Source organism: Taudactylus pleione, unplaced genomic scaffold (genome assembly GCF_031769625.1).
Source record: "Taudactylus pleione unplaced genomic scaffold, aTauple2 ptg000054l, whole genome shotgun sequence".
In the NCBI taxonomy this organism is placed as follows: domain Eukaryota; kingdom Metazoa; phylum Chordata; class Amphibia; order Anura; family Myobatrachidae; genus Taudactylus; species Taudactylus pleione.
The window spans coordinates 9,228,040-9,255,834 of record NW_028284456.1 but is presented as its reverse complement, the minus strand read 5'-3'; the positions used below and the strand labels follow the sequence as shown (position 1 = coordinate 9,255,834).

The 27,795-nt window shown below is 43.1% G+C and overlaps 1 protein-coding gene across 6 annotated transcripts in view; it reads left to right on the top strand.

The window, feature by feature from the left end:
- The window catches only part of NT5C3A (5'-nucleotidase, cytosolic IIIA), a 69,141-nt gene that overhangs the window by 36,763 nt on the left and 4,583 nt on the right, over positions 1–27,795 (top strand). For 3 of the 6 annotated variants that reach the window (XM_088464396.1, XM_088464391.1, XM_088464387.1), the window contains 4 exons: positions 21,597–21,695; positions 22,585–22,654; positions 24,411–24,457; positions 25,085–25,170. In XM_088464396.1, coding sequence (XP_088320522.1) covers positions 21,597–21,695; positions 22,585–22,654; positions 24,411–24,457; positions 25,085–25,170 — 302 coding nt within the window. Of the gene's footprint in view, positions 1–4,939; positions 5,131–5,176; positions 5,197–6,348; positions 6,369–21,596; positions 21,696–22,584; positions 22,655–24,410; positions 24,458–25,084; positions 25,171–27,795 lie in introns of those variants that run through there. The other 3 variants (XM_088464398.1, XM_088464395.1, XM_088464397.1) reach the window with 3 other exon arrangements.

The window sequence follows — 27,795 nt, the reverse complement described above, 5'->3', positions numbered from 1 at the left end:
CACCATAAACTATATGTAAATAATAAAGCAAAAACAAATATAGGCCACCATGTGACTAAATATATATGAAATTAAATGTGTATGTCAAATCAACTAATATCAATAAGCATCAATTCTCAAATTTCCAACGTAATAGAGGCCACAGTGGCAAATAAGAATATAAATTACATGGCCAGACCTACAATGTAATTTATATCTGATTATGATTTTTTTCTCCTGAGTGTGGGTGAGGGAATGTGGGACCAGTATTCATACTTCTACATGTCACACAAATGTTACAGTTGTAGCAAGCAGGATGTCTTTCAAATAACCATGTTTGGTTAGAGGAAACTGTTGGGGTTATTGTAGGCCTCTGTAAAATTTGCTTCAAATTAGGACTTTTCTTGAATGCATCATAGGCTGGGGAATCTTCTGGAGACCCAGGCTCTTATATGTAGTGAGTATATGCCACCTTTTTTAAAGTGAACTTTTGGATCTCGCTGCCATGGTGTCAAACTTTGTGACAAAAATGTGTCTTTTCTGACCTCCTACTTTACTTTTAGTATCTAGTAACACACAATATTTGTTTCTTGCTTTGGTCAAACACCCCGTGTCTGTGATATTTTATAGCCCCGTTCAAAAAAAATTTGTTCCCCATTCCTTACAGTTGTTTTTCGGCGACTTCCGAATCAGAGTTGTTAGGTAAAATATGTAAGAAATGAGAAATTGGTAAACTATTTTTGAGTGCTGATGACTATTGGCATGTAACAGTAAGCTTCTGTCCGTTTCCTTCCGATAGAGTGTATACTTAAGGCCTCTGTTAGATTTATATATATGTAATATCCAGGAAATTCATTTTCAGCATATCGCTGTTGGAGGTGAATCTCACCGGAAGTTTTAGTTCATTGAGTTCAGAAACCATCTTGATAGAGGTTCCTGTACCTTTCTACAGGATGAAAACGTCATCAATTAAACTTTTAAAGAAAATTTTATTATCCCCATATCTAGGCAGGATGGAAATACTGTCATACTGCTCCAAAAAGATATTAGCCTATGAGGGTGCTAGATTCGACCCCATCGCAGCCCCGATATTTGACAATAGTAAGTGTTAGGTGTGGAGGCTTTTGGTTTGCACTGAAAGCCACCATTGAGTACAAGAAACCCACCATCAAGGTTGAAAATGTTCTCTCTCTATATGTGCATGTATATGTGTGTGTGTTATATAATACAGTTTATATATTTATAAGTTCTGCACTCACATCTCCATCAATCAGATAGGTGGGGTGCTCCTCATGATTGATAATCCATATATCCAAAACAGCACAGGAACCACACACTAGGAGTAGTTGTGAGGGTACTCGCCACATAAAGCAAATTCCACTTGTTTATTTCATAGTAAAAAAAAATCAGACCGGGTTGCACATAATCCACCAACGTTTCGGTCTCAGTAAAGACTTTTTTCAAGGTACGCAATCCCAAATCATCAGGTTACAGTTCATATAGCACAAAGGAAACTGAATGCCAGCCGGATCACCATCAACAAATGTGCCTGGCCGGGCCCTAGATATTTCTACCCCTCCCCGCACATTAGTATTGAATAAAGCCACACCTTATTAGTCACAATCAGTGAAACTGAATTTAATTAATTACTCACATAGTACTCCACGTTTCCCACATCGGCCATGACCGCCATTTACGTGTCGCAGTAACCACTGCATCACATATATGTCACTAGTATACCAGCAGCACCGGACCCGAGCATCACACTCCTAGAATGCAGGGGTTTGTACATGCGCCGAGTATCATATGTGACGCGCCAGCTCGACTCATACCCGGAAATCACGGGCTCAGCAGGTGGAGTGCAAGCCCTGCGTTCCAAGCTCAATATTGTAATATTTGGCAGTGAGACAGCCGCAGAATTTATAAAGCACCATATACATATAACTCATGAGTGAGTAAACCAAGATTGTATAATGGCTAATGAATCCGAAAACTAATTATAGGGGTAACATAATATCAGGACCTAGCTAGTTGACAAAAAATAAGCAGATACTTAATACAAATAGAACATCTACTAGAGTAAAAAATCAAAAAGTGAATCTAAAAATTATCAGAAACATATTATTCATTAATCTAAATCTATTATATACATTACCTCTAGTCTAGAAGACTATTTATAGACATGTTCTAACTAATTTTCAATAATGCTCTATGGCAAAATGTAAGGAATACCGGTGCAGATCACCCACTTACCAAATAAGAGTGGACACTGCTACATTCTAACTACAGTATATTAAGAAATTTGACTACATACATTAGCAAATAAAGTGATATAATATGATCAATACATGATAGCACATTCGTGGCTGAGTATATATAATATTACAGTTCAATATTCCACCCATATCGTTGAATTTTTTTAAAGTAATGAACAAAAGAAGCTAGTTTGTGATGAATATATATATATTTTGCAAATAAACATGTTTTGTACTGATTCACATTGTTTACAAATAAATAGAGTTTTGATTTCCTTAAATTTTTCTCTCATCAAATTATTCACCCTTAGCGGCAATCACAGCAGTGCAAACGTTGGGCATTCTGCCGGTTGACTTGTCTAAGGTTTCAGCTCTGATTGCGGTCCACTTGTCCTGTAGTAACTCCCAAAGGTGATTTTGGCTTGTTACTTGCACAAACACCTGTCCAGATGATCCCAAAGGATCGTACTTGGATTGCTATCAAAATTGCAAAGACTGGAGGTATGTTTTGGGTCGTTATCTTGCTGTAGTGTGAAACCACAACCAATGAGGCGAGTGCCGGAAGGGATGACATGGCACACCAGGATGTCACCAACTGCACCACCTCCCAAACATCCCCAGACCATAATGGAAAAAAGCATTATGTGGAAATATGTGTATGTAGTTATGAGACCGGCGGCCGCATGCCCACCGGTCTCAATCCCAACACTACAATCCCGGCAGGGGATTTAACATAGGCGTCGAAATACCGACGCCCATGTTAATCCCGACGCTGGGACACCGACAGGACGCCGGACCGATCATCCAGCGCCGGAGTTAAGTAGCGATGTAGCCGGGAATAGGGGGGTTAGGTTTAGGGACCCCCCTGGGGGGGTTAAGGTTAGGGACCCCCCCTCCGGGGAGGGTTAGGCTAGGGAACGGGGGGTTAGGCTTAGGGAACCCCCGGGATGGTTAGGTTTAGGGTGCGGGGAGGGGGGGGGGGGGTTAGGTTTAGGCACTAACGGGGGGAGGTTAGGGTTAGGCACTAGCGGGGGGAGCTTAGGGTTAGGCACCCCCCCTAAAGGAGGGTTATGTGGGGGGAGAGGGGAGGGTTAGATTACTTACCTCCGCTGTTGGGATTTCCTCCGCGTCAGGCTAGCGCTGCCGGGATTTGAATCGGCGGCTGCATAGCCATCGACTTTTCAATCCCATTCTGGAAATATGGTAGTAGCTCTAAAAGAGCCCCAACCTCTCTAAGAAATGTTTTTTTTATTGAAACAAAAAAAGAGGGTCACTCACCAAAACATACTTAACTGGCTTATGAGTATACTGGCTGTAGTGTATGGTCTGTGTTTTATTTTATAAAAATTAATTCAAGATTTCTGACCTTATCCAATAGAGGAAAAGGCCGGGTACTCACTACAATGATGGGCAATTGGGACGATCGTTGGGATAAATTCACTTTGTCTCAGACCATCTGTGATTGCCCGCCTGACACGGGTTGGATCGCAAAGGAGAGAACGCACACACCCGTCTTCTGCGAGAATATGCTAATCAATGCATACGCACGGAGACTGCAGCACAAAATGCGGATGCCCAGCGGCATATTAAGCCGCCCATCTCCCTTTACTCAAAGCCTGATCAGTACGCAATATAGCGTAAACGTCGGTAACAACGAGAACCATCAGACCCACTAGTATAATAGTGGTTGACCTGACTTGCCTCGGGATTGTGACCACTTCCTGTGTAGAGCTTACGGTATGGCTGCGTATGCCGCCACACTCCCTTAATTATGCACGCCCCTGTAACGGCGGCCCAACGCACTGGCACGCCTGCGTTCGCCCGTCCCACCCCCCTCGTCAACACCCACAAACGGCGCTTCCTGTCGATCACTCTGCCATGGGTCTGTGTAGCCTCTGCTCACATAGTTCCCATCGCAGTTGGAAGATCACGCACGCACATTGCGATGCATGCGCCGTGCGGAAACATCGGCCGAGTGCATGCGTTCTCTCACTTGCGATGCAACCTGAATCAGGCCCAGACTGTGCAGTTTAATGAACGAAGGAAGGATATCTTGTTACGTCCTTCATTAAACTGCACCACCTCGTACATGATATATTCTGATACATCTAACCAAAACATTTAGTGTACGACCTGCGCAATTGTTTATATACTCACTGCACGATTTGTCGTTCCAATTTGCCTGGAAACGACAAATAGTGCAGATAACGTTGTAGTATGTGCTCGGCCTAAGAGATATTATACATAAATATGTTTGCGGCTTTATTTCTCTGCAGGTTTCGCTTTTTGTTCATTTCTTTTCTGCAACTTGACATTCTTGTATCTGTAAAAGTCATTATCCTTGTTTACCACAGACTGTTAGTGAATTATTTTAAGCACATACCTAAATATAGAACGAGTTTGTACAGCCAAGGGTGACAAGTGTTAAAGGATACTAACAACACTAAATACATACCATGTTGGAAGGACTTGTATGTTTTTTACTTGTAAAGGTCGTTAGACAACGTTATTGGCTTGTTTATATTTATTCCTTTCTGCAGGAGCCTCTAAATATGTGCTAGTGACCATTTCTGGCTAGGTGGTGCTAGTTTGCCACTTGTTCATACACTGGAGTTTGGGAACCTCCCCAGCAGCATTGAAAAGATATTTGACCCCATCCATCACAAGCTCTGAAGAGCGCTCATTGTAGAGCTATGGATGATACTAGAGAGAAGTTGTAGGCCCAGGCCTGGTACCTGTTGAACTAGGTGGACTGGTACCTGAGAGTAGGTTTTTCCACACAGAAGTTAAGTGTTGACATGTGTTACAAAGAGACCAACGACTGCTACAATGTCCAGTTGGAGACCACATGGACCCTTGTCCCTGAATTGCTGGAATCCATTCCAGGTGACCAAAGGTACTGGCAGAGGAGGGAACTTCAGCAATGCAAGAACTGTGCATTTTCATGTTACCACAATATAAGGTGAAAAGAGGCTTAGCTGCCCATTTAATATAAAATGTGAAGTAGTGAGGTAGCACTCACTATGGGGACTGGGGTTGTTATTGCAGTTTAGACTACTTTGCAAGTGCTGGTGTTTATTTCCAATTTCTGTTACAAATTGTGTATTAGCTGGTGAAGGCTTTTGTTCTGCAATGAAAGCCACCACTGAGTACAAGTTACCCACCATCAAGGTGAACATTCTCTGTCTCTCTCTCTCTCTCTCTCTCTCTCTCTCTCTCTCTCATCTATACTTACCATATCATCCATTTAAACTGGGATTATCGTGGATTACACAGGTTCTGTGGCTCATTGAAACCAGGTGAAATCGAGGCTTTAAGTCAGAATCTGTGTAATTCATGAGTGTCACGGTTTAAAGGGGATTGTGTGTGTGTGTGTGTATATATATATATATATATATATATATATATGTGTGTGTGTGTAATTGCACACTTGGTTATGCACAGAACGGCCTAGTGCATTGTATACAGTTATATCCATAGAACAGTTCTGACAATGAAAATAAACATATGCTTATTGTTTACTAGAAATATTGTCAAAGTTAAATTTTAAAGTCAACCATAAATGAGGACGGCAAATTGTTATTTTTGCATTAATATGTCCACTTATGTTAGACATCTTCTTACAAGATTATACGTTGCTAGTTTCTACTTGGTTGTGTTTTGATTCTACTGCTTTGTATGTTGCTGTGTACTGTATGTAGAGCTTTTAGTAACAGGCTAACCCTCTTCATTGAGAACAATAGCAATGCTGAATCAGGTGATCAACATGCTAAACAAACACAGCTGATCATGTTGTTTCTATTTCCAAATCATCCAGTTCAGAGAGAGCCTAGTAAAGAAAAAAATGTTTTGTTTAAAACCTAGTGTGCACATGTAAGGTATATATGCACACTGCAATTACTGCTAGAGGAAAAACAGGAGATACAAAGGTCTTCATAGATCATGCCCTCTGACCCCTTCTGTCAGGATTTCAGTCATGGCACTGGGCCCAGTTATTTCACTGTACGTCAGAGAAGTGCAGCCTGCTGGGCTGGATTAGTGACTCTATTTGTGGAGACGCCTTGAGCTATATAAGCGCATTGCAGACAAGCAGAATTTTCTTTTCTCTTGTCAGCTGCTGCAGTGAATCCCGTGGTAAGAATGTAAACAAGTAACCCCATGTAAACAAGCAAGCTGCTTGTAATCACAGAGTGCTATGAAATCTGCTCATAAGGAGCTTAATAGGGTTGTTAACTACAGTAGCTAGATGCACTGTCAAAGTAATGTAAAACTAACTTAGTACTGGTCATATTTTAACATTATGAGCCATTCTAAGTACTTACATTATGAGCCATTCTAAATATTTACTATTGCTAGTACTCTATGTGCACATGTTTATAAATATATATATATATATATATATATATATATATTAGTCACTTTATTGATCTTTTATTTCTTAGATTTGTACAGTACAACTGTTTAAACTACTGCATTTTTTCAGACTATGAACATATTGTTATTATTATTGTTGTCATTTTGTTTTATTAGGTAAATATGGTTTATCGTGTTCTATTTGCAAATAATTTGAAATGCAAAAAAATGTTTTTACATGGGTGATTCTTTGTGTGACGCACGGGACATTTACATACATTCTAGTACGTGAACTGTTTCTATACTACTATTTTTTATTTCTGATGTCCAAGTCTTAAACTTTGTTAGTGGAAAACATCACGGCGCATTTAAAAAAATTCCAGAAGGAACGGCTTACTGTAGTGATATTTGTATATTTTCTACCAACAAAGTATTTAAGACTTGGACACCAGAAAAACTAAATAAAATCGTTGTATAGAAACTGTTCACGTACATGAATGTATGTAAATGTGCGTCACACACAGAATCACCCACATTATACTGATTTGTAATTGTTTATACAGTGCATTTAGACTCTGTTTTTATTATATCAGTGATGTATAGTCAAATCTTTAATGAATAATTTGGCCATAATTGGTTGCAATTTTGCAAACCGTCTAAATGCATGATTGTTGTCATATTAAATATGTTGCAGTAGGCTTTAGTTCCTTTTTCCTTTTAGAAATGTCAGTGCTTTAGGATACAGTTAACTAAATAGTTAAAATGCATAACAAAAGTAAAAATTGTTGTTGATTTACAAAGATCAAAATGTAAGAACCACATAATGGCTGCTAGGGCGTGTGTATGTTTGGCCAAAGTGTAACGCAGTGGTAAACAGACGGCTGTTACGTCCTCTTCAGTTATCGAACTGTGCAGACGGCTCAGTCTTTATGCTTCCCTTATCAACATTTAGATAGGGGTAACACAACCGTTTTGGAATAGACTTTAGTTTTGCAGAGTCCTGGAAGTTGTATCAACATTTTTATTTTACTTGCTTTTTAAGGCACACCTGTCATTTTTCACGTAGCAATTAATGCATTTGTAGAAGCATAGAGTATAAATTAACATGATAGTTATAAGCACCCAGAAATATATTCTGAATAGAACTCTGCTCTGTCTCTGCAGCCGTATTTGTACGTTTCCATCTTGAAGAAAATTGATTATTAACTGTATTTATTCTCAAGTGTAAAACACATTGGCACATGCTGATGCTATATAAATGTATGTAAAATAATCAATGTTTATGTATCTATTATGTCTGGCTGTTTCTCACCTGTGTTCCAAGCAGTTACTGATCCAGAGGGGGTAATGTAGGGGGTGGGGTGATTTTAGATTGCCCCATTCCCTCCTGCACTCTGATTGGTAAATAATGCCATCCATCAATCAGTGTGCCACTGTGACTGCATATTGCTTGTGCCTGAGAAGCAGGCGGAGGATGCTGTCCAGCTGTTTTAATTTGTTTAAAACAGAGGTTGGCAAGGCAGAATCTTCTGTCTGCCATTCAGCTGCCATACACTTGTATATAGAGCGCGACCGCAGTCAGCCTGCCACGGCTGTACTCCCCCATCCTGGATCTGTCTCTGGTTCAGATTCCTGCGCATGCAGAATGTGTTTTTATTAACTCTATGAAATGGTACTATACAGTATAAAGTCACTTTGCTGCATTTGGGAGATTGGTTTATTAAAGGCATACAGAGCATTTGAAATAATACATAATGGGGAATGAACTTGACAACCAAATAACAGAACAGGGTTTGTAAAAATGTAATTGGCGAGGTACATGTTTTATATTCTTTTCGTGTTTAGGGAGGCCATTGTTTGGTCACACCCATAATTCTTGGGTAAACACTTCTTATAATTAATATGATCACTCTGTTGTATAACTATTGTGTTTACTACTCGAGCCGTGAAAAACATCTTGGTAACCTGGCTCATAGTAAATATTCACTGTTTAAGTAGTAACATGGGTAAATATGTTGTTCAGTTCTGCAATCAAGAAGTATTTTCTATTCTACAGTATTCTCCAACTATTACAGTTAGATGAACGTCAGTCAGACATTGCCATAGTGTTTGAATATCCTGAGGAAATACAGTCTGTGATAAAGCATTTTACAATTATATAAATAACATTTTGACAATGTGACATGTGAAAAAGACTTGTTTTCAAACAACAAGTAGTATGTTTAGTTTGATGTGAGCGTTGAGGGTGTGCTTCAGGATCTTCACAATAAAAATTCTACTAACACCACACCCTATAGTCACAATTTAGTGCAAATTATTCTGATTGATTTTCATAAACCAAAAGTAGAAAAACAAAACTGAAAGGTGTAGTGACAGCTACATGTTACACAGAGGATGTAGTTCCGCCGGTCTCAATAACGACATCGGAATCCCGGCAAGGGATTCAAGATAGGCGTCTAAATAACGACGCCTATTTTAATCCGAAGACGCCAGCTCGAACGAGGTCTGGTGCCCTTAGCGTTAGCCGCAGGGGGGGAGGGTTAGATTTAGGGAGTCTAGTGGGGTTAGTGTTCGGTTTTGGGAGGGGGGAGATTAGGGTTAGGAACCCCTAGGGGGGGAGAGTTAGGGTTAAGCACCCCCGGGGGAGGTTAGGGTTGGGCACTAGGGGGAGATTAGGGTTAGGTACCACTAAGGGAGGGTTAGGGGAGAAGAGGGATAGGGTTAGGGTACTTACCTGCCCTGTCGGGATCTTTTCCCTTCAGGCTGCTGGCTTCGGGATATGAACCGGCGGCTATTCAGTCACCGGGACTTCATACCCATTCCGTTACACAGCAATAGTTAACAAACAATGAGAACATGAACAAAATATTTGCCAAGTAGAGTGATATTATCCACACAAGTGTAATGAGATGGGATATAAGATGGGGGGAACGGCAACCAAGCCAAATCAAAACAAAATTAAGAAAGTGGAACAGCCAAAATAAGTAAGAGACAGTGAAGGTCATGGAAGATAAAGGGGTCTATTTACTAAGCAGTGATAGAAGACAGAGTGAAAAGTGATAAGGTGTCAGCCAATCCGCTCCTGCCATCTCACAGGCTGTGTTTGCAAAATGACAGTTGGGAGCTGATTGGCTGGCACCTTATCACAGACTTATCACTTTTTCACTCTGTCTCCTAAGACTGCTTAGTAAATTGACCCCAAAGTCTCCTGAGAGCATGTCTTCGATAGTAAAGCTAGGTTATGAGATGGACAGGAGGGAGTCAGACGAAAGTCTTGTAAGAAGCGGAATCCTTAAAGTCAAGCCATCTGCATTGTATATCGAAAAGTTGCATAGGGGTCTATGTACTAAGCCTTGGAGAGACATAAAGTGGATGGAATAAAGTACCAACCAATCGTCTCTTAACTGTCACATTTACACACTGTGTTTGAAACATGACAGGAGCTGATTGGTTGGTACTTTATCTCCATACACTTTATCTCTCTTCAAGGCTTAGTACATAGACCCCAGAGTAATCAGACAAGGAAAGGAACAAGCAGTCCATATCCATGTAGAAAACAATCTTGGTAAGCCTATTTGAAATTGTTGGAGAAGAGGAGGATTGCCAGTGTACCGGGATAACTGCTTTTGCCATATTATTCAGGTGTTTCAAAAAGGACTTTTGATAGCTCACGATGGGCATCCGGGGCAGATGCAAAAGGCAGTAGGTGGGGCCAGAGGGTACTGCCTCACCAAGAATTTCACCAGAGAGCCTAATCACTGCGTCCCAATTGGATCAGAGTGCAAGACAGTCCCTCTGAAAGTGTAGCGGAGAACTAACGTGATGAGCGTCTCTAGTAAATATTTGCAACACCTATATGTATTTTACTTCTGCCCTTGAGCAGCTGGTACTGCGTCTCCACAACACATGTATTAGGAGAACAGACGTGACAATTAAACATTTTGGCCCAGCAGTCATCTCCAAGCTCTAGGCTCCGATCACACTCACCTGGGTGTGTAAAACTCAATGAGAATGCATCTGAGCTGTCAAAGGAAGCTGATATAGGTGAGATATAGCATGTTCAGGTGTACTGGGTGAGACTCTAAAGCTGGGCATCCACTATACAATTTTCTATCAGATATCTGTCCAATCTGGCTGGTAGGAATGAAAACCTGGTAATGTAAGGGAGCAAATGACAGTCAATCATATGGTTTTAAACACTGAAAAAAGGACTAAAAATATTGTTCAAATTGGTTTAATTTGTGTGTTTTAACCAATTTGTTTTAACTATTTTTGGCTATTTTCCAGTGTTTGTGAGTAAATGGACGATTGTGAGCAAATGGACGATTGTCATTTGCTCCCATACATTACCAGGTTTTCATTCCAACTAGCCAAATTGGACAGATATCTGACAGAAAATTGTATAGTGGATGCCCTGCTTTAGACGATCCCTGCAGGAAGGCGCCAAAGTTACAGTTTAAAGTGAACTTGTCATGTGCTTCAAGCAAATAATGATAACTTTATTTATTTTTTTACATTGAGATATCCCCACACACAGTTTTTTGCCACGTGGGATGTATATGTTGTCAAAACAATTGATTTAGCCGATCAACTGAATTTGGCTGTAGGTACAGTATGTGACAAAATTAACAAGTGAGCAGCTATGTGGTGCAGTGATTAGCAATGCTGTCACTCTGGACTGAGGTCATAGGTTAGATTCCAACCAAGACCCGATCTGTGTGGAGCTTATATGTTTCTCCCTGTGTTTGTGATGATTTCCTCCCACAATCCAAAAACACACTGATAGGTTAATTGTCTTTTGACAAAAAAATATTAGCCCTAGTCTATGTGTGACTGTGTGTCCATGAGGTAGGAAAAATAGATTGTAAGCTCCTATGGGGCAGTCACTGATATGAATGAGTGAAAAATACTTTGGAAAGCGTTGCATAAAGTATACGCTATATTAATAACTTGATTCATGAGAATGTTCATGATCATCGTTTATATGTTGCCACAGATTCTTTAACAGATTCTGAGAATTGCAAGCATAATAGGTACACAGTAGATACAATTGGGCAGAATGATAAATGTATGGAGAAATGTAACAGTAAATTGTGTGGCATACAGAAATAATTCAGCGTCAGACATGATGAGGGATATACAAGGAAGATGACTGAAGGACAGATATGAGACAAAGTAGGTAGGACCTGTCTATGAAGTAGATGATGGGGCAGTGTGGAGAGACATGGAAAGCAATCAGTGAAGTACAGACGCATAGTAGTTTAGCACTAAGGCACTATGTGTAAGGGCTCTGATGGCATAGTACTTGGTGATTTTGAAGGCATCAAGGATGAGACCCGGGTCGCGCCATATGCTTCCTGATTGACCGGCTTCAGTGGCACTTGGAGATGACATCACCTCCAAGCATCCACTGCCTGGCCGACCAGAACATAGCAGCGCACCCCACCTGCCCTCCCTGCCTTCGGTCTTCTGCGTAAGAGGGTTGCAGAGGGGAAGGGAGGGGAAGAAGCGCTATTCACTTACGCAGGAGAGCCGGGTCAGCGCCGCGGTTTAAACGGGGGGTCTGTCCCGGGTTTGATTTGGGTTACAAACGTGTTCCAAATCCCGGGTCAGACCCAGGACTTTGGTGTAAAAGCAGTGTAAGAGTGTCCTGGCAGTGCTCAGGTGAGGAAGTGAGGCAGGGACTCGCAGGAGAGTGTTGGAATTTGTCCTTTTGTAGCAGAGATTTGAGGTACATTGTTTTTTTCTTTACCACCTGTTTAACTTCTGTATAACACTTGTATCAAACGTGCACTTAGAATAAACAAGCTAGCTATCGCTCCATACTGACTTGCAGCCAGAACACACTGCTCGATTCAATTGAGCGCAAATTAAATAGCAGCGGGAAGGAGCTCCCGGACCTATTCAATTCAGCGCACTGTTAGGGATTTTTTCCCTGGAGGGGTGCGAGCAGAAAACCGGCAAAAGTACAAGCGTGATGCTGTTCTGCCCTTAGTGCTGCGGAAACAGCATCGCGTCAAGTCGGAGAATGCCCGTTCTCGTGACTAAACACCATGTTTAAGGCATGAGGGGCGTTCGAACAGGCATTCTCCGACCTAACAGCTCGATGATTTGAATAGCTCTCGGAGCTCCTTCCCGACGCTATTTAATTCGTGTTCAATTGAGTCAAGCCCACTGATTATATATGGGTAATAGACACGTTATCAGTGACTTAAATCACCCTCATATATCCTCCTACAATATAGTCTAGCAGTATAATACTAAAGCTGGGTACACACCTTATCGATTCTCTGATTGGGATAAACGGTCTCATTCAGCCGAGTGCTGTGTCCCCAGTCTGACCATCTGTTGCCTGCCTGTAGCTCCGTACACACTGGCACGACTTAGCTCAGTGTGTACAGGCTTCTATGGAATTGGGAGATCAGAGCAAGAAGTCCTAAATAGCACACAAAATGCGACCACCTGATCCTGTCCATTCCAAGCTGTTAATCGGCTAATGCTCCTGGAACTGTACTGCATGCACACCTATACAACTGTCGGCCCGATCACCTGATATCGGGTGACCGGGCTGAGGATTGTATAGGTGTTTATCCAGCTTTAAACGGTGCAAAGGCCACATACCATTTGTAAAGATAGCATTGTTTATTTTATTTCAGAAATATATCTAGTACAAACAAGGTATTAGATAATTGATGAGGACAAACAGATTGCCACAAGCCTCCATGTTTAAGGATAACTTTTATGTCAGTATAGCTTCTGTCATAAAGATACTGTAGTCTACCATGGCAGAATAACAATTTAGGGCCTGATTCAGAGGTAAACGTGACTGTGGGCCTGATTCAGCAAGGGATGCAGTTGCTAATACGCAGGGCATGTGCGCAAACTAGCTGTGCGATTGGGACTGCGATCACAGAGGCTACGCAGACACAGTTTGTGGGTGGTGACGGGGAAGGGGTGGTTGGGGAAATGCTGGCTTGCCAGTGCGTTTGCACACCGTTGCAGGGGCGTGCATAAATTCGCCACTGCGATGCCATACGCAGTGTGAGGACTCGTAGCGTGCGTGGAAGTTTGCAATTTCTGAGTAAAGTCTGGGCTTGTGCAAATGTGTGTATGGCTCCGATGTTACCAATTATTTTGCTATGTTGCTAAAAGTATACCGAATTGGGCATCCTTATGTTAGGCTGCGGTCGCAATGCGAATGCAGTCATTTGCATATCACCGCTGATATTAGCAACTGCGTTGCATCTGTATTAGCAGTATAGCGATCCTTGCTGAATCAGGCCCTGTGTCTTTTGGCAGTCTCTCATCAAAATGCGCCCTGCCCTCCAGAAGGAAGGCAAAAAGCGCCCTGCCCTCACAGCCTGCGGGTGCCGTCTTCATCCGCGGGTCGCAGTGTCCCGCGGGTGGGGAAATGTGCGGTGACCCGGCATGCGCCCGGCATCTATTCTCCCTGTCAGCAGCGCTTGGGGCCTGTCCGGCATGTCCGTAAGTGCCGGGCACGCCCCCAAGACTGACGAAAAGGTGACGTGTCTTATAGACATGCCCCCTTTTCAATGGCCACACCCCCTTTTTGGGGGCGTGCCTGCCGCCGGAGCTAGAATGAACACTATTCTACCATGACCTCCACTTATTTGGAAAGAACGTCTTTGTTTTTAAATAACTTTTTTTAGGGCATATTCTGATAATTAATGCTTTTTTTTTTAGAATTGATTTGGTTTTTGTTAACTTACTGCTTACTAAAAGCATCATACTTCATGACACACTACAGAAGGTCTTATAAGGACACCAGTATGATGGGGGAGGTAGTTGGCAGTAGAACAGTGCACATTCCACTGTTCTCACAATTCTTAGTACTTCCCACAGTATTCAAGAATGCAAAAATGATCATTGTTAATTATTTCTCTCTGCTGCTGACTTCCAGACTTCAGTAATTGGTCTTTTTTTTTTTTTTTAATCCTTTCATGACTAAAGTTATTTCAGGCCTTCGTCATAGGCAAACATATGTATTTGTTTGTTATGTGTATATATACTGCCTACTTTTTTTTCACTTGCATACTTTTTACCTTTTTTATATATCTTTTACTTTGCAACACTCATTAATGATTGTATATATTGTGATGTTTGTTACAACAAGACAACTCCCATATTCTCACTTTGTTTTCAAATCTGCACATAGGTACCTTGGTGGCCCATTTATCAATAAATATTTTGTATCCCCCGAATGTATGACAGAGGCACTGGAGCAGATCTCTCTCCGATACCTGCCTCGATTCCTCCATTCCCGCCGGCAGGTTTCTATGGGGAATACTATGCTGCCATATTTACCAATTTCAAAAATGCAATACAGACTGACGATTGGCTCCCGCAGCCATCGCTATCTCAACATGGCGGTAGCCCGCTGTAGCCTACGGTTTGCAGATGGCAAAAACTATTGGGAGAGGGTTCCGTAGAAACCCTCCCCTGCAATGGGTGCACTGCATGTGTGGACTCCCAGCACAGGATTGAAGAGACCACTGATGCGGTCAATTCACTCCCAGCATATAGCAGGTGCTTTTTGTTACATTCATGCGGTATGCCCAGATCGCATTACAAATATAATCATTAATAAATTGGCCCCATGGAGAGCAAATAGTCAGTATTTGACTTTAATAGAATCGGACAGTTTTATATGAATGCTGGGAGCCACGGCTGAAAGTTGTGTGCAAGCAATTGTTTTGGTTTAACTTGTGTGTTTTATATATGTGTTGAGACGTGGCAGATGTAACACTGCCACAATGCAAGTAATGATGGAAATAAATAATTATTTCCTCCTCGGGGTCCATAGGGTCCACAGGAATTACCTTGGGTTATGTGGTTGGAGTGATCCAGGCACCAAACAGTTACAAGCTTTAGCTTCCAGGTTGCACTGGGTCCTCCTCTATGTATACCCCACCCCTTGCTACAGGCACTTAGTTTTTTTGTTTGGAGCGCAGGAGTGCACCTTCCTGAACAAGGGACTGTTTTGGCAGTCCCAGACAATTTTTTTTTTTCTTATGAGTAGGCAGCACTATTCGCCCGGATGGACGCCCGTGCTGCTGCTCCTTCTATCTCCACCAGCGCCGCAACACCAGTGAGGGAACTGGTGATTTCAGCGGGCGTCAGCGGAGCGAGTGATGAGCCCACTGCAGCCGGATACAACAGCGACGCAGGTAAGGTGGCTCCCCGCGGGCCGCTGACGACGGGGAACCACGTGGCAGTCCGTACCTCTGGTAGTGGAGACCTTCCCGGAGGCCGCTGTTGTGAGGAACCAACTAAACTGTTTCCTCCACTAGACCACCGGGACATGAGGTATCCTGGCAGCCAGGGATGGTAATGGTGGCAGCCATGTAAATGTCAGTGCGCCCGGTGGATCCATACAGCCTAGGGGGAGGTATGCTCTCCCTGGCGGCCCCTCCCCCAACCCAGACGCTGGTCCAGAGTCGAGTTATCCCGCATTTGGGTTGCTCCTCCCTGTATATGAGACCACTCTCAGGTGCTCTCTATGGCTACGAATATCAGGAGGTTTGGTCAGTCTCGCTGTATACCTCTCCTTACGTGGCCAGGTTATACAGAGTTCAATATCCTACTTGGCCTTGTGTTCGTAGTTGACTAATGGTGCGTACATACAGAGTGATTTAAATGAACGATATCGATCATTTCTTCTTCAGGGTCCACAGGATCTACCTTGGGATATGTAGTTGGAACGATCCATTGCACCAAACAGCTTACAGCTTTGAAGCTCCCAGCAAGCACTGATCCTCCTCCATATATACCCTGCCCTCAGCCATAGGCATTCAGTTTTTTTATTTGGTGCGCGGCAAGACGCACCTCTTATACAACGGTACTGCCTATGCAGTCCCAGGCTTTTTTCTTTTATGATTTACCTTAGGTTTAGAACTTCTGAGTGTAGCGGTACCTGGCGCCGTTAATGACGCATGTACTGCGTCTGCTACCTCCACCGACGCCGAAACACCAGTACTGCTCTATGCCTTGAGGTTCGGTGGGCCTCAGCATGGCTTAGCTAGCGGATTTGGCTGGGGTCTGGACTGCAGTTGGGTCATTGATATGATAAGTAATCGATTCCTCACGGACTAGAGCGCACTAGTTAGCGTCTACTACTATGAGGCCAGCGTACCCGTGCCATCAAAATCGCAGCTCAGGGGAGATAGGCGCTCCCCCGGCCGCTCCTCCCCCATCCCAGACGCAACTTCTGGTTGCGGATTTCCGCCTCTGGTTTGCTATATTTGACAACCTTGTGGTGAGATGCTCGCAGTTAGCGTTTGTGTGTGTGTACTGCTGAAGCTGTTGGTTTCAGAGGTTGGTCTGTCTCCCTGTATACCTCCTCTAGATCCCTCTGAATAGGTGTGTGGGGTTTCATTGATAAGGGTCACATTGCATTTATACTGTACACCTTATACCATTTATACATTTGTCATGTGTAAAGGTAAAGGTGAGAAGGATGAACCGCCAGTACTAAGATCATGTATGTCTTGTTTGGCAGGCCTGTCTGAGCAGGATGTTAACCAGGATGGATTGTGTAGTAACTGTTGTAAACAGCTACCTGTTCTATCCGGTACATCTGCACCAGCATTAGAGCCACCCTGGGTGGCCGCTTGGTCTCAGGTTTTGTCGCACTTAGTTGACAAAGCTGCATAAGCGCGGGCTCCTGCTGCGGTATTGCCTCATGCTATGGGGTGTTCACAGCATTTGCATCCTTCTGTATGTATGCCCTACTTGAATTCCTATTGGGTTAATTCTACTGCTCACTCTAGTCAGAGTATGCCGCCATCTATAGCCCCTCAGAATGCAGATAGACCAGTGGCGGTAAAGCAGGGGCATAAGAGAGGTTCCCATCATTTGTTGTCTCACGACGACTCTGACTCCTCATCAGACTCTGATACTCAGAGTTCTGGGTCTTACTCAGTAGAAGAAGATCGTCAGTCCCTTGTGGATGTCCCCCCTCTGGTGATAGCGGTCAGATCTGCCCTCAGTATAAAGGAAGAGGAGGCTCCGCTGACAGCCAAGGCTCCAGTCTTTAGGCGTCAAAAGGTGGCTAAGGATTATTTTCCTCAGTCTGAGCAACTGACGAATCTTATGTCTGAAGCATGGGGGTACTCCTAGTAAGCATTTCCATGCTACAAGGAATATAACCTCCCAATACCCATTTGCACTTAGTGAGTGTAACAAATGGGAAGTTACCGCAATGATAGATGCTCATGTTACAAGGTTGATTAGGAGCGCTACATTACCCATGCCTGCAGCATCCTCTGTAAAAGAGGTTACAGATAGAAAACTTGACAATTATTTGAAATCAATGTTTTCATTATCTGGAGCTATTACCAGACCAGCTATGACTGTAGCCTGGGTAGCTAAAGCTATGGAAGAATGGACAACATCTCTGGAAGGCACTATGCTTGATGCTACCAGAGAACAGCGGTCTTTTCTCTGTCAGATGCGATAAGCAGCTGTGTATGTGGGGGAAGCGGTCATTGACGCAGGTATCTTGGCTTCTAGAGTCTTGGCAACTTCGGTTGTAGCTTGAAGATCTCTTTGGCTAAATTCCTGCAAGGTGGATGCATGCAGGGTCCAAAAAGCCTCTGGAATCTTTACCTTTTGCGGGGAAGGTACTGTTTGGACCAGAGCTGGATGACATAATGACTTCTCTGGCAACACCGAAGTCTGCTGAATTGCCATCTACGACTACCCCTGAATTTAGGCAGATGTCAACTCGGTCCTTGCACCCACAGGGTAGGGCAAAAGGTCAGTCTTTCTCTAGAGCAAGTAATTCCCGCAAGACACGTCAGGCCAAGAAACCTTGGTCAAACAAACGTCCTGCTTCCAAGCCAGACGGTAAGTCTGCCATCTGATGGAGCGGGCCTCCCCCTGGGGGGTCTCAGGGTTGGAGGCCGACTTCTACAGTTCTCCCAGGCCTGGTGTCAGACAACTATGGATGCCTGGGTGCGAGAATGTCTCAGGAACGCCATCACGTTCCTGAGACATCCCCCTCAGAGGTTTCTGGTACAACCTTCCTCCAAACCTGGTCAGGGCTTCGGCCTACCGGGAGTCTATTGGGGCCCTCTTGAAATCAGGAGTCATAGTCCCCGTTCCTGTGAAGCAAAAGGGAAGGAGTTATTAAAATGTAATTTTGATTAAAAAAACAAATGGGTCGCATCGCCCTATACTGAATCGGAAGTCTCTCAACAGGTTCATCCATCTGCCCAAATTCCGTATGGAAACCCTACGGTCAATTGTGCTGGCAATGGAGCCTGGAGTTTTCATGGTTTCCCTGGACATACAGGATGCATATCTGCATGTTCCAATTGCACGATAACAGAAAGGCTTTCTAAGATTGGCGATAGATCAGCAACATTACCAATTTCAGGCTCTACCCATTGGTCTGGCCACAGCCCCTAGGGTATTTACTAAGATAATGGCAGTCATGACAGCTCATCTCAGATGACAAGAAGTCAGGATACTGCCATATTTGGATGACCTCCTGATATTAGCACAATCGCAGGAGATGTTACAATGTAATTTGCAAATGACCTGTGTCTGTTTACAAGAGCACGGCTGGATAATCAATTGGAAAAAGTCTTCTCTTTCTCCAACTCAGCAGATGGTGCACTTGGGGGCGCTGCTGGATTCTCTGGGGCAGAGGACTCTTCTACCAGAAGGCAAGATTGTGGCGCTACAGTCTCGTGTGCGCAGTCATCTCTGCAAGCAAAAAGTGTCAGTTCACTTGGGAATGCATGTGCTGGGCTCCATGTTATCCACATTTGACATGGTGGCTTGTGCCCAGTTCCACTCCAGGTTCCTGCAGAATTAGATTCTGGCTCATTGGGATGGTCAGTATCATTGGATAAAGTCATCCCAGGTGTCCTCAACTGGGAAGCGGACTTCCTAAGTCGCCAGAACATACACGCCGGAAAATGGGCTCTTCATCTGGACGTATTTCAACTTCTGGTGAACAAGTGGGGATTATCGGACGTATACCTTATTGTGTCACGTCACAACCACAAGGTTGTGGATGCTCTGGTGGTGAGGTTGACATAACTGTTTTCTCAAATCTCCCTCCTCCCAAGAGTCGTCAAAGTTCACGCAGGAAGGCAGCAGGATAATACTAATAGCCCCTGCCTGACCCAGGAAGCATTGGTTTTCCGATCTGACATGTCTATCCGTAGACAGTCCACTTCCACTGCCTCTACGGCCGGATCTGGAGGTGCAGGGTCCCTGCCTATATCAGGATTTACCTAGGCTGGCTTTAACGGCATGGCTATTGAGTCTGCCGTCTTGAAGGCCAAGGGTTTTTCGACCTCTGTGATTCAGACGATGCTGAGGGCAAGGAAGCCTGCTTCCACCCGCATCTATCACAGAATTTTGCATTATTTTTTCTTTGGTGTTCTCACAGAAAATATGACCCTAAGATTTTCAAGGTCTTAAGAATACTTGCTTTTCTTCAGGTGGGATTAGATTTAGGTCTCTTCCTGGCTACCTTGAGAGTTCAGGTTTCTGCATTGTCAGTTTTGTTCCAATGCAGAATTGCCCCTCTGCCGGATGTCAGAACATTCCTGCATGGGGTTCTCCGGCTGCAACCTCCGTTTGTCCCTCCAGCGGCACCGTGGGATTTGACTTCGGTTCTCAGGGCATTGCAGACGGCTCCCTTTGAACTCTTGGATACGGTGGACTTAAGATGGTTGACAGCGAAGACACTTTTTCTCCCAGCTGTCGCCTCGGCTCGCAGAGTTTCTGACTTGGCAGCTCTATCCTGTTGCTCTCCATGTTTGATTTTTCATCAAAATAGAGCTGTCCTCCGTACTAAGGCGGGTGGCTTCCCGTTTCCATTAAATGAAGAGATTGTAGTTCTGGCCTTTCAGTCTTCAGACCTGTCTAAATGTGAAGTTTCCCTTGATGTGGTTCGAGCCCTTCGTATTTACGTGGATCGTACCAACTCCATCAGGAAATCAGATTCGCTCTTTGTGTTATATGGGTTTCACAAGCGAGGTTGGCCAGCAAGCAAACAGACTTTGGCTCGCTGGCTGCGTATGCTGTACTACTTCTCAAGCTTACACACATACTGATCTCTCTCTTCCAAACACAGTGACAGCACATTCTACTCGATCTGTGGGACCATCATGGGCGTTTCGTCGTGGTGCTTCTGCTGAACAATTGTGCAAAGCAGCCACATGGTCTTCCGTCCACACTTTACTCAAGTTTTACACATTTGATACTTTTGCCTCTCAGGATGCTTCCTTTGGGCGTCTTTCTTCTTTATGCTAAACAGGAGCTTCCCAACCATTAAGGGAGCTGCTTTGGGACATCCCCCAAGGTAATTCCTGTGGACCCTATGGACCCCGAGGAAGAAAATAAGAGTTATGGTATAACATACCTTTGTTAACTATTTTTCTTCGAGGTCCATAGAGTCCACAAGGAACCCACCCTAACGCACCTGGTGTTATTGGTTAATCTTTTTCTTTTGTATTTTTATGATTCCCTCTTCTTAGAGCGTTTCTGTGGTACAATTGTCCTTCCTTCTGATCTTTCCTGCCTTGGGCTTGGTAACAAACTAAGTGCCTGTAGCCAGGGGCGGGTATATATGGAGGGGGACCCAGTGCATCCTGGGAGCTAAAGCTTGTAACTGTTTTGGTGCCTGGATCACTCCAACCACATACCCCAAGGTAATTCCTGTGGACCCTATGGACCTCGAATAAAGAGTTAACAAAGGTATGTTATACTAGAACTCTTTTATTGTTGTCCTTAAAATGTTTTTTTTTTCTTTATTATTCTTTTTTAATCTGCTGCTGAGGGGACATATTTAAATGAACTAACTTAAATTCTTCAATGGGGATATATTTTGTATTACATGTTACTTTTACATTTGGTTTAATAATGCATCTTTCAACTACATATTTTTTTACCCTTTTGAAATATATATGTGGATATGTTTTACTTTTGTGTGTAGTAAGTAACAATTAAATGTTTTTACTGTTTCAGATGCCAGAGTTTCAAAAGAAAACAGTCCACATAAAGGACCCGGCAAGAGTAGAAGAAATAATATGTGGGTTAATAAAAGGTGGTGCGGCCAGACTGCAGGTATATTGGATATACTAAACTCCTTACTAAAACAGACGCTAATAGCATTGCAGAGAATGTTTGTGATCATGATTTGCTTGATGTAATGGCCCTTATTCCAAAAGAGCATAATTAAAGAGATGACAATGTAGTATTTCTTTCCACGTCCTGTATAATTACTGGCGTGAGGAGGCTGTAATAAGGATTATATAAAATATATACAGATTATTGATCTTGGTTTACAGCTAGACATCTCCAACATATCAGGCAAATGTCAGTGATAGGGAAGGGAGAGTAACCTAACATTCTACCTGGGTGCTTTGTGGACGTTCCATAGATGGACTCTTACAAATCAACCTATTTGGCTTCTCGCAAAGAAAATGCTAATTGAGAGCGATTAGAACACATGCACAACATCTTATGGGCCAATTCATGCAGCTGTTTTGTTAACTTTTGTTTTCTTTAAAATATATATAAAAAATGTCATCAAAGCACTGGTGAAATATTACAAGCCTGTTCTTTACAGCATTTAAATAGCTGTGGGGGCCTTAATTAGAATGTAAAAACAAAATGGCACGTGGGGTGCCTTAGTACCAAGGAATGATTGTATTACATTAGTCATAATTCACAAAAGTTTACTTGCACCATTTGCAGCAATAGTAGTGTTAAAACTGTGTCAAAACCTGAATGATTTGATCATTAGTGTAAATCACTGCTGAACGCCAGACGTGCCATGGCCATCTAAGACATGAAGAGTGGCTGTTTATATGACATGTCACCTGACGTCTGATCACCATTCAGTTCACCCTTGAGGACTGTTATAAAACACAGTATAATAGTTGGGCACCATGTCTCATTCTAGGCTTGTAGAATCAAAACTTGCTGTAATAGTTATGTGTTTTTTTTTAAGGTTATAACAGATTTTGATATGACCTTAAGCAGATTTTCGCACAACGGAAAGAGTTGTCCCACTTGTCACAGTGAGTATCTTATTCATTAATATTCATATATATGGGTCTATCTATAAATCATATATATTCCTAAACAAACACAAATCAATATCATATAATATTACAATGCATTGGCAAATGGTAGATTGATCAAAATTAAAACTGTATACCTTCTGGATTGAAGATAATACCTATTCATTTATTGTTGTGTTTCACAACATCAATAAAAATAATAAAATCAAAACATTAAAAGAAAGACAAAATAATCCAGATAGGAGAATTGATAGTAGAAGTTCATAAATGTGATATTAAAAGTCTAAATCCATATACCATTGGTCAGTATATCAATACTTGTTTGTCCTCAATAGTGGAATCCGGAATAATGTCCAGCTCTGTAAGATTATATTTACCAGCTAGTTTCGAGCATAATCACATCCTAATGAGTCGGTTGCAAGCCCTCAGAAGGTGTGGATTTCGGGTGATCCCGCTGGAGTGTGAAGGAAAGTGCCGGTCTGGAAATCCGCAATGAGGTGCTCAATTGGAAAGAGCAATGTTAGTGGGATTCTAGCGCGTTTTGCTGTGGAGAGCCCACAGCTTCCTCAATAGCATAGTCCCCTTAGTAGAAGTTGAGTTTAAATACCCCTGTTGAAATGCAAATGAGCAGCAGCTGTGCTGCAAATGGTCATCTAATCAATCCAGCCGTATACTTAAACGATTCAACCCTTTAATGACATCATAAGTTCGTATATACACACTGCTAATAGTATTAATTGAAGTTAAAATATATACATATAGAAAACAAGAGAGGGATACATACTTGTTCTATGTGAATAATCGTCTGTATCTGGTCACATGGTGTATGTGTCTAAAACCACGTGACTCAGTCCAACCTATCAGTGGGTGATGTGATCGTTGCTAATCACGTGATGTAAACAATCGCGTCAAATTATGTGAGTAAAATAGTCCCAGTCTGCCGACTCTATTGTGTCTTATCTATCACGTGATGTATATACACACGGGTGGAGAGACAGCAGCTTGTTGGCTTAATTCAACTTGGTAAGTGACACTTGATATATGCGTCTTCTTATCGACTATGTTCGATCACGTGATGTGCACAGAGTCACGTGATCGCAAAAACTTTTGTGAAATCACGTGATATAAGTTCAATCATATAGTCACATAGATCATTCTAATAATCCCCCAATTTAATATAAATGGAAGATGTATATAATTTTATCCACATAACTTTACGATCCAATTCTATAGGATCATACTAACACCAATAATGAATCCTAATGGAATAAATATTCTCATAAAAGATTGACTTAAGAGATCTGTAGAAACCAGAAGAAATCTGTAGATGTGCTAATATTAAACAATTGATAATAATGATTATCTACTTATGTAGCTACACAGTCTTTGTTACTACGGGACTATAGTGCAGGTTCACTCATTTATTCTATTGATTCCACATATTAGGGGATTGACACCCTCCTTGAACCAGCAGCTTATCGATAGCGCCATTCTGATTTCTTGTCTATTACCTTATTCGTTAATATTCATGTTACATGTCTGTTCTATGTTTGGACTCCCAATGACTAGTGCTTGTGCAGTAAAATCTACACTACATTTGTGGCCCCTTTCTGTAAACAAAAATAATGTGCTTCATGATTTAAAACTGAAGGGAAGTAGACCATTGTGCTTTTGTACACATCTGATTCATAGTAAAGTAACACCAATTATCATATACAAATATTTCCTCTAAACTTTTACTTTTTATTCACAGATGTTATTGATAACTGCAAATATGTAACTGATGAATGTCGAAAAAAGGTTTGTAGACCCCCTGTGCACTGTTACCATTTCTGAGTAGGAATGTGATATCCTTCTTTACTGTTAGGGGATATATTTGATGATTAGATACCAGCTTCTCTCTATCTGTATCTCCTACATTCACCATTTTTTGGGTTGAGAACGGGATGCTGGTGCTCGTCATCCCAGCGGTTAGAATCCTGACACCGGCATCCTGACAGGGTTAGGATACCAACACCTGTCGTAAGTATCCTATCCCTCCCTTCCTGCACCCTAAACCTAACTCTCCCCCTAGTGCCTAAACCTAACCCTCCTCTAGTGCCTAACTTTAACCCTCCCCTAGTGTCTAACCCTAACTTCCCCCTCAGCGTCTAACCCCATAATTTACCTTTGGGATGCCGGCACCAGGATTCTAAGCACCGGCATCCCGACAGCCGGGATTTCAAGTACCTCCCGTGTATTTGAGCATTGTCTCTCTTCTTTTCACCTGTTCAAAAGTGGCACCTATGTACACATCTTGTGGGCATACATTGAGGCAGTAAACGACCACATGCTTTCTTACAATAATATGCATTTGGGTGTATGAACAAATATTTATATTATTATAGTTGTTATGTGTAATGTGCAAACGCCTTTTGTTTCTTTTAGTTATATAAACTGAAAGAAAAATACTATGCAATTGAAATTGACCCAAACCTTACAATCAAAGAAAAGCAGCCATACATGATTGAATGGTAAGTCTGACACACACACAACCAACTTCCTACCCTATCAATCTTTATTCCAGTGACAGTCGCTGCATTTTACAGCAATAGACTGACGAGAAAGCTGGGGGGAGCCAAATGTTATGCAGAGGAAAATTGGGAGGGGGTGTGGGAAGAAAAGGTGGGAGTGTTGGGACGGGGAAGCAATCGGGACGCCGACTGCCTATATACCGGGAGCCGGCTTCCCGACTGTCTTATCCCGGCAAGGGTGAAATGCCGGGCGTCTAGATGTAGACGCCCGCATTTCCCCGACGCCTGGAGACCGGCGCCCGGCATCACGATCGTAGTGATGCCGGGCACCGCGGGGGGGGGAGGGTTAGGTTTAGGGCTCCTGGGGGGACTTAGGGTTAGGCACCCCCCCGGGAGGGTTAGGGTTAGGCTAGGGGGAGGGAGGGTTAAGGTTAGGCACCCCTGGGGGGGGGGACTTAGGGTTAGGCACCCCCCGGGGGACTTAGGTTTAGGTAGCGGGGAAGGGGGTGGTTAGGGTTAGGCACTTAGAGGGGGGATTAGGGTTAGGCACCCCTAAGGAGGGTTAGGGTTAGGGGGGTTAGGTTAGTGGATACTTACCTATCCACGATCGGGATTTCCAGCGCTGTCGGGCTTCCGCTGCTTCGCACTCTGCTCCATGTGGCCGGCGGTATATCATATCCTTTCCGTTGGGACCTGCTGTTTCATTTCTGCTGGGCCCCGGAATCTATCATGGCAGCCCTGCAAGGATCTGTCCATAAAATAAATGAACTCTGGACAACATCACAATGGTTGACAATTACAGGTATATTGGGAGAAAATATTCACTGAAGATCAGTTACTACATAATACACAGATTGTAACCTATTGTTTTGTAATCAAACACTTGACTACAGAGATGTTCTGTAAGCCCCATACCCATTATTTTACAAAACTTGTAGTTTACATCAGACACAGTTAATGTTGTCCAACCCATGATGGACAAAGCTAGAATGTTATTGATGGCTATGATAAATGTTCTTCTGTACTACTGAAGCATTGGGTACACTTGTAAAACAGCATGTTGCCTTTTTTTGTGCCTTCTGAGAGTACAGAAGAGTATTTATATAACCAATTGCTCTTTGAAACATCAGGTGGTCTAGCTGTATCTGCTATATAGTGGTTCCACTTAAACACACTACAGATAAAATGTAGATTGTTGTTACAAGTAGAATCCTTTACCACTGTTTAGCATCTTGGGATATAAGTGATAGTAGCTGTGAGATGTCAGCGGTGTAGCTGCTAGATTTCAAAAGTTAAAACAAACCTTGTTTTCCTTTTTGAAAAATTGTGGGTTTAAATTTAGCGGCTGAATTAATGACATCTCAGTCTAATATCTGCAGAGGATGCTAGTGCTGTACATGGAGTGGCCAAATTATTATAAGCACCAGGTTAGTACTTTATGAGGTACATTTTGCCCTTAATATGGCTTCAATTCTTCTAGGCATGGATTCTAGCAACTGTTGGTATGTAACCCAAATGCAATGAACTATATGTCTATAATGTTGTGTCCGCCAGCATGAAGAATTGTGACGATGCAAGATGGATCCATGCTGTTGTCTCCATATCCAGTTCCATTGAGAGCTCTGATGGCATGGGTACTGGGAGGGGGCATGGCCAAATCAGAGAGATGTGGTCACGCCTAGGTTGGCTCCAGGCCATTGGGGGAAGATCAGTACGATCGCCCAACCTGTAACATTTCTTCTCTCTCCTCACTAAGGCCTGCTGCACCTGTATAGCAGCGCAGCCACAGCAGCACCTAGGCCAGCGAGAGGGCACTTGCCAGCGGTAGTGGGCAGAGCAGTGGTGGCGATCGTTACCCGGGTAACAAGTACCTGCCCTGCCTTCCTCCTCTCAACGCCCCTGTCTAAATGCTCACCCTACCCATCTGCACAGTGTAATTGAAAATGTGATTCCTCAGATCCTATGACCGATTTCCAATCATTTACTGTCCAGTTCCTGTATTCCTGAGCAAACTGGAGATGTTTCACCATTTGCTGCAGATAGCAATGGCGTACGGACAGGGCTTCTGCTTCTGTAGCCCATATGATGTAATGTGTGGTGTACTGTTCCTTCAGAGCCCATCTAAATGGGTTCCTGATTCAGATTATCCGTAATTTCATGCCCTGTTGCAGAGCCGTAACAGGGTGGCAGTGCGCCCTGGGCCATCCCCTAAACCTGTTACATCATGATGTCACGCCTAGTGAGTGGGGTCTCCGGCTCTAGGAAGTGCAGTGCCGCCATGCTCCGGGGACACTTGGGGCAGCTGGCTGCAGGGTGCCGCAGGCTAGGGACGTTGCGACCCCCCCAGCCTTGTGCGACAGCACCACTCATACCCCCTAGTTAAGATCTTGCACTGTTGCCTGTGGGACTGAACAAATCTGTTCATTCTCCAATCCACCCGAGTATCCAGTGGCCAACAATCATTCCATGTTCAAAGTCCGTCAGATAGCATTGTTTACCCATTACTTCATGAGTGATGCTCTTCATTAGTCTCTGCATATCTTCGCCTTCCCATTCTTATACAGATTAAGACATCCTACATCAGCATTATCTGCAGAATAGTTACTTTGAATAAAATAGTCTGGT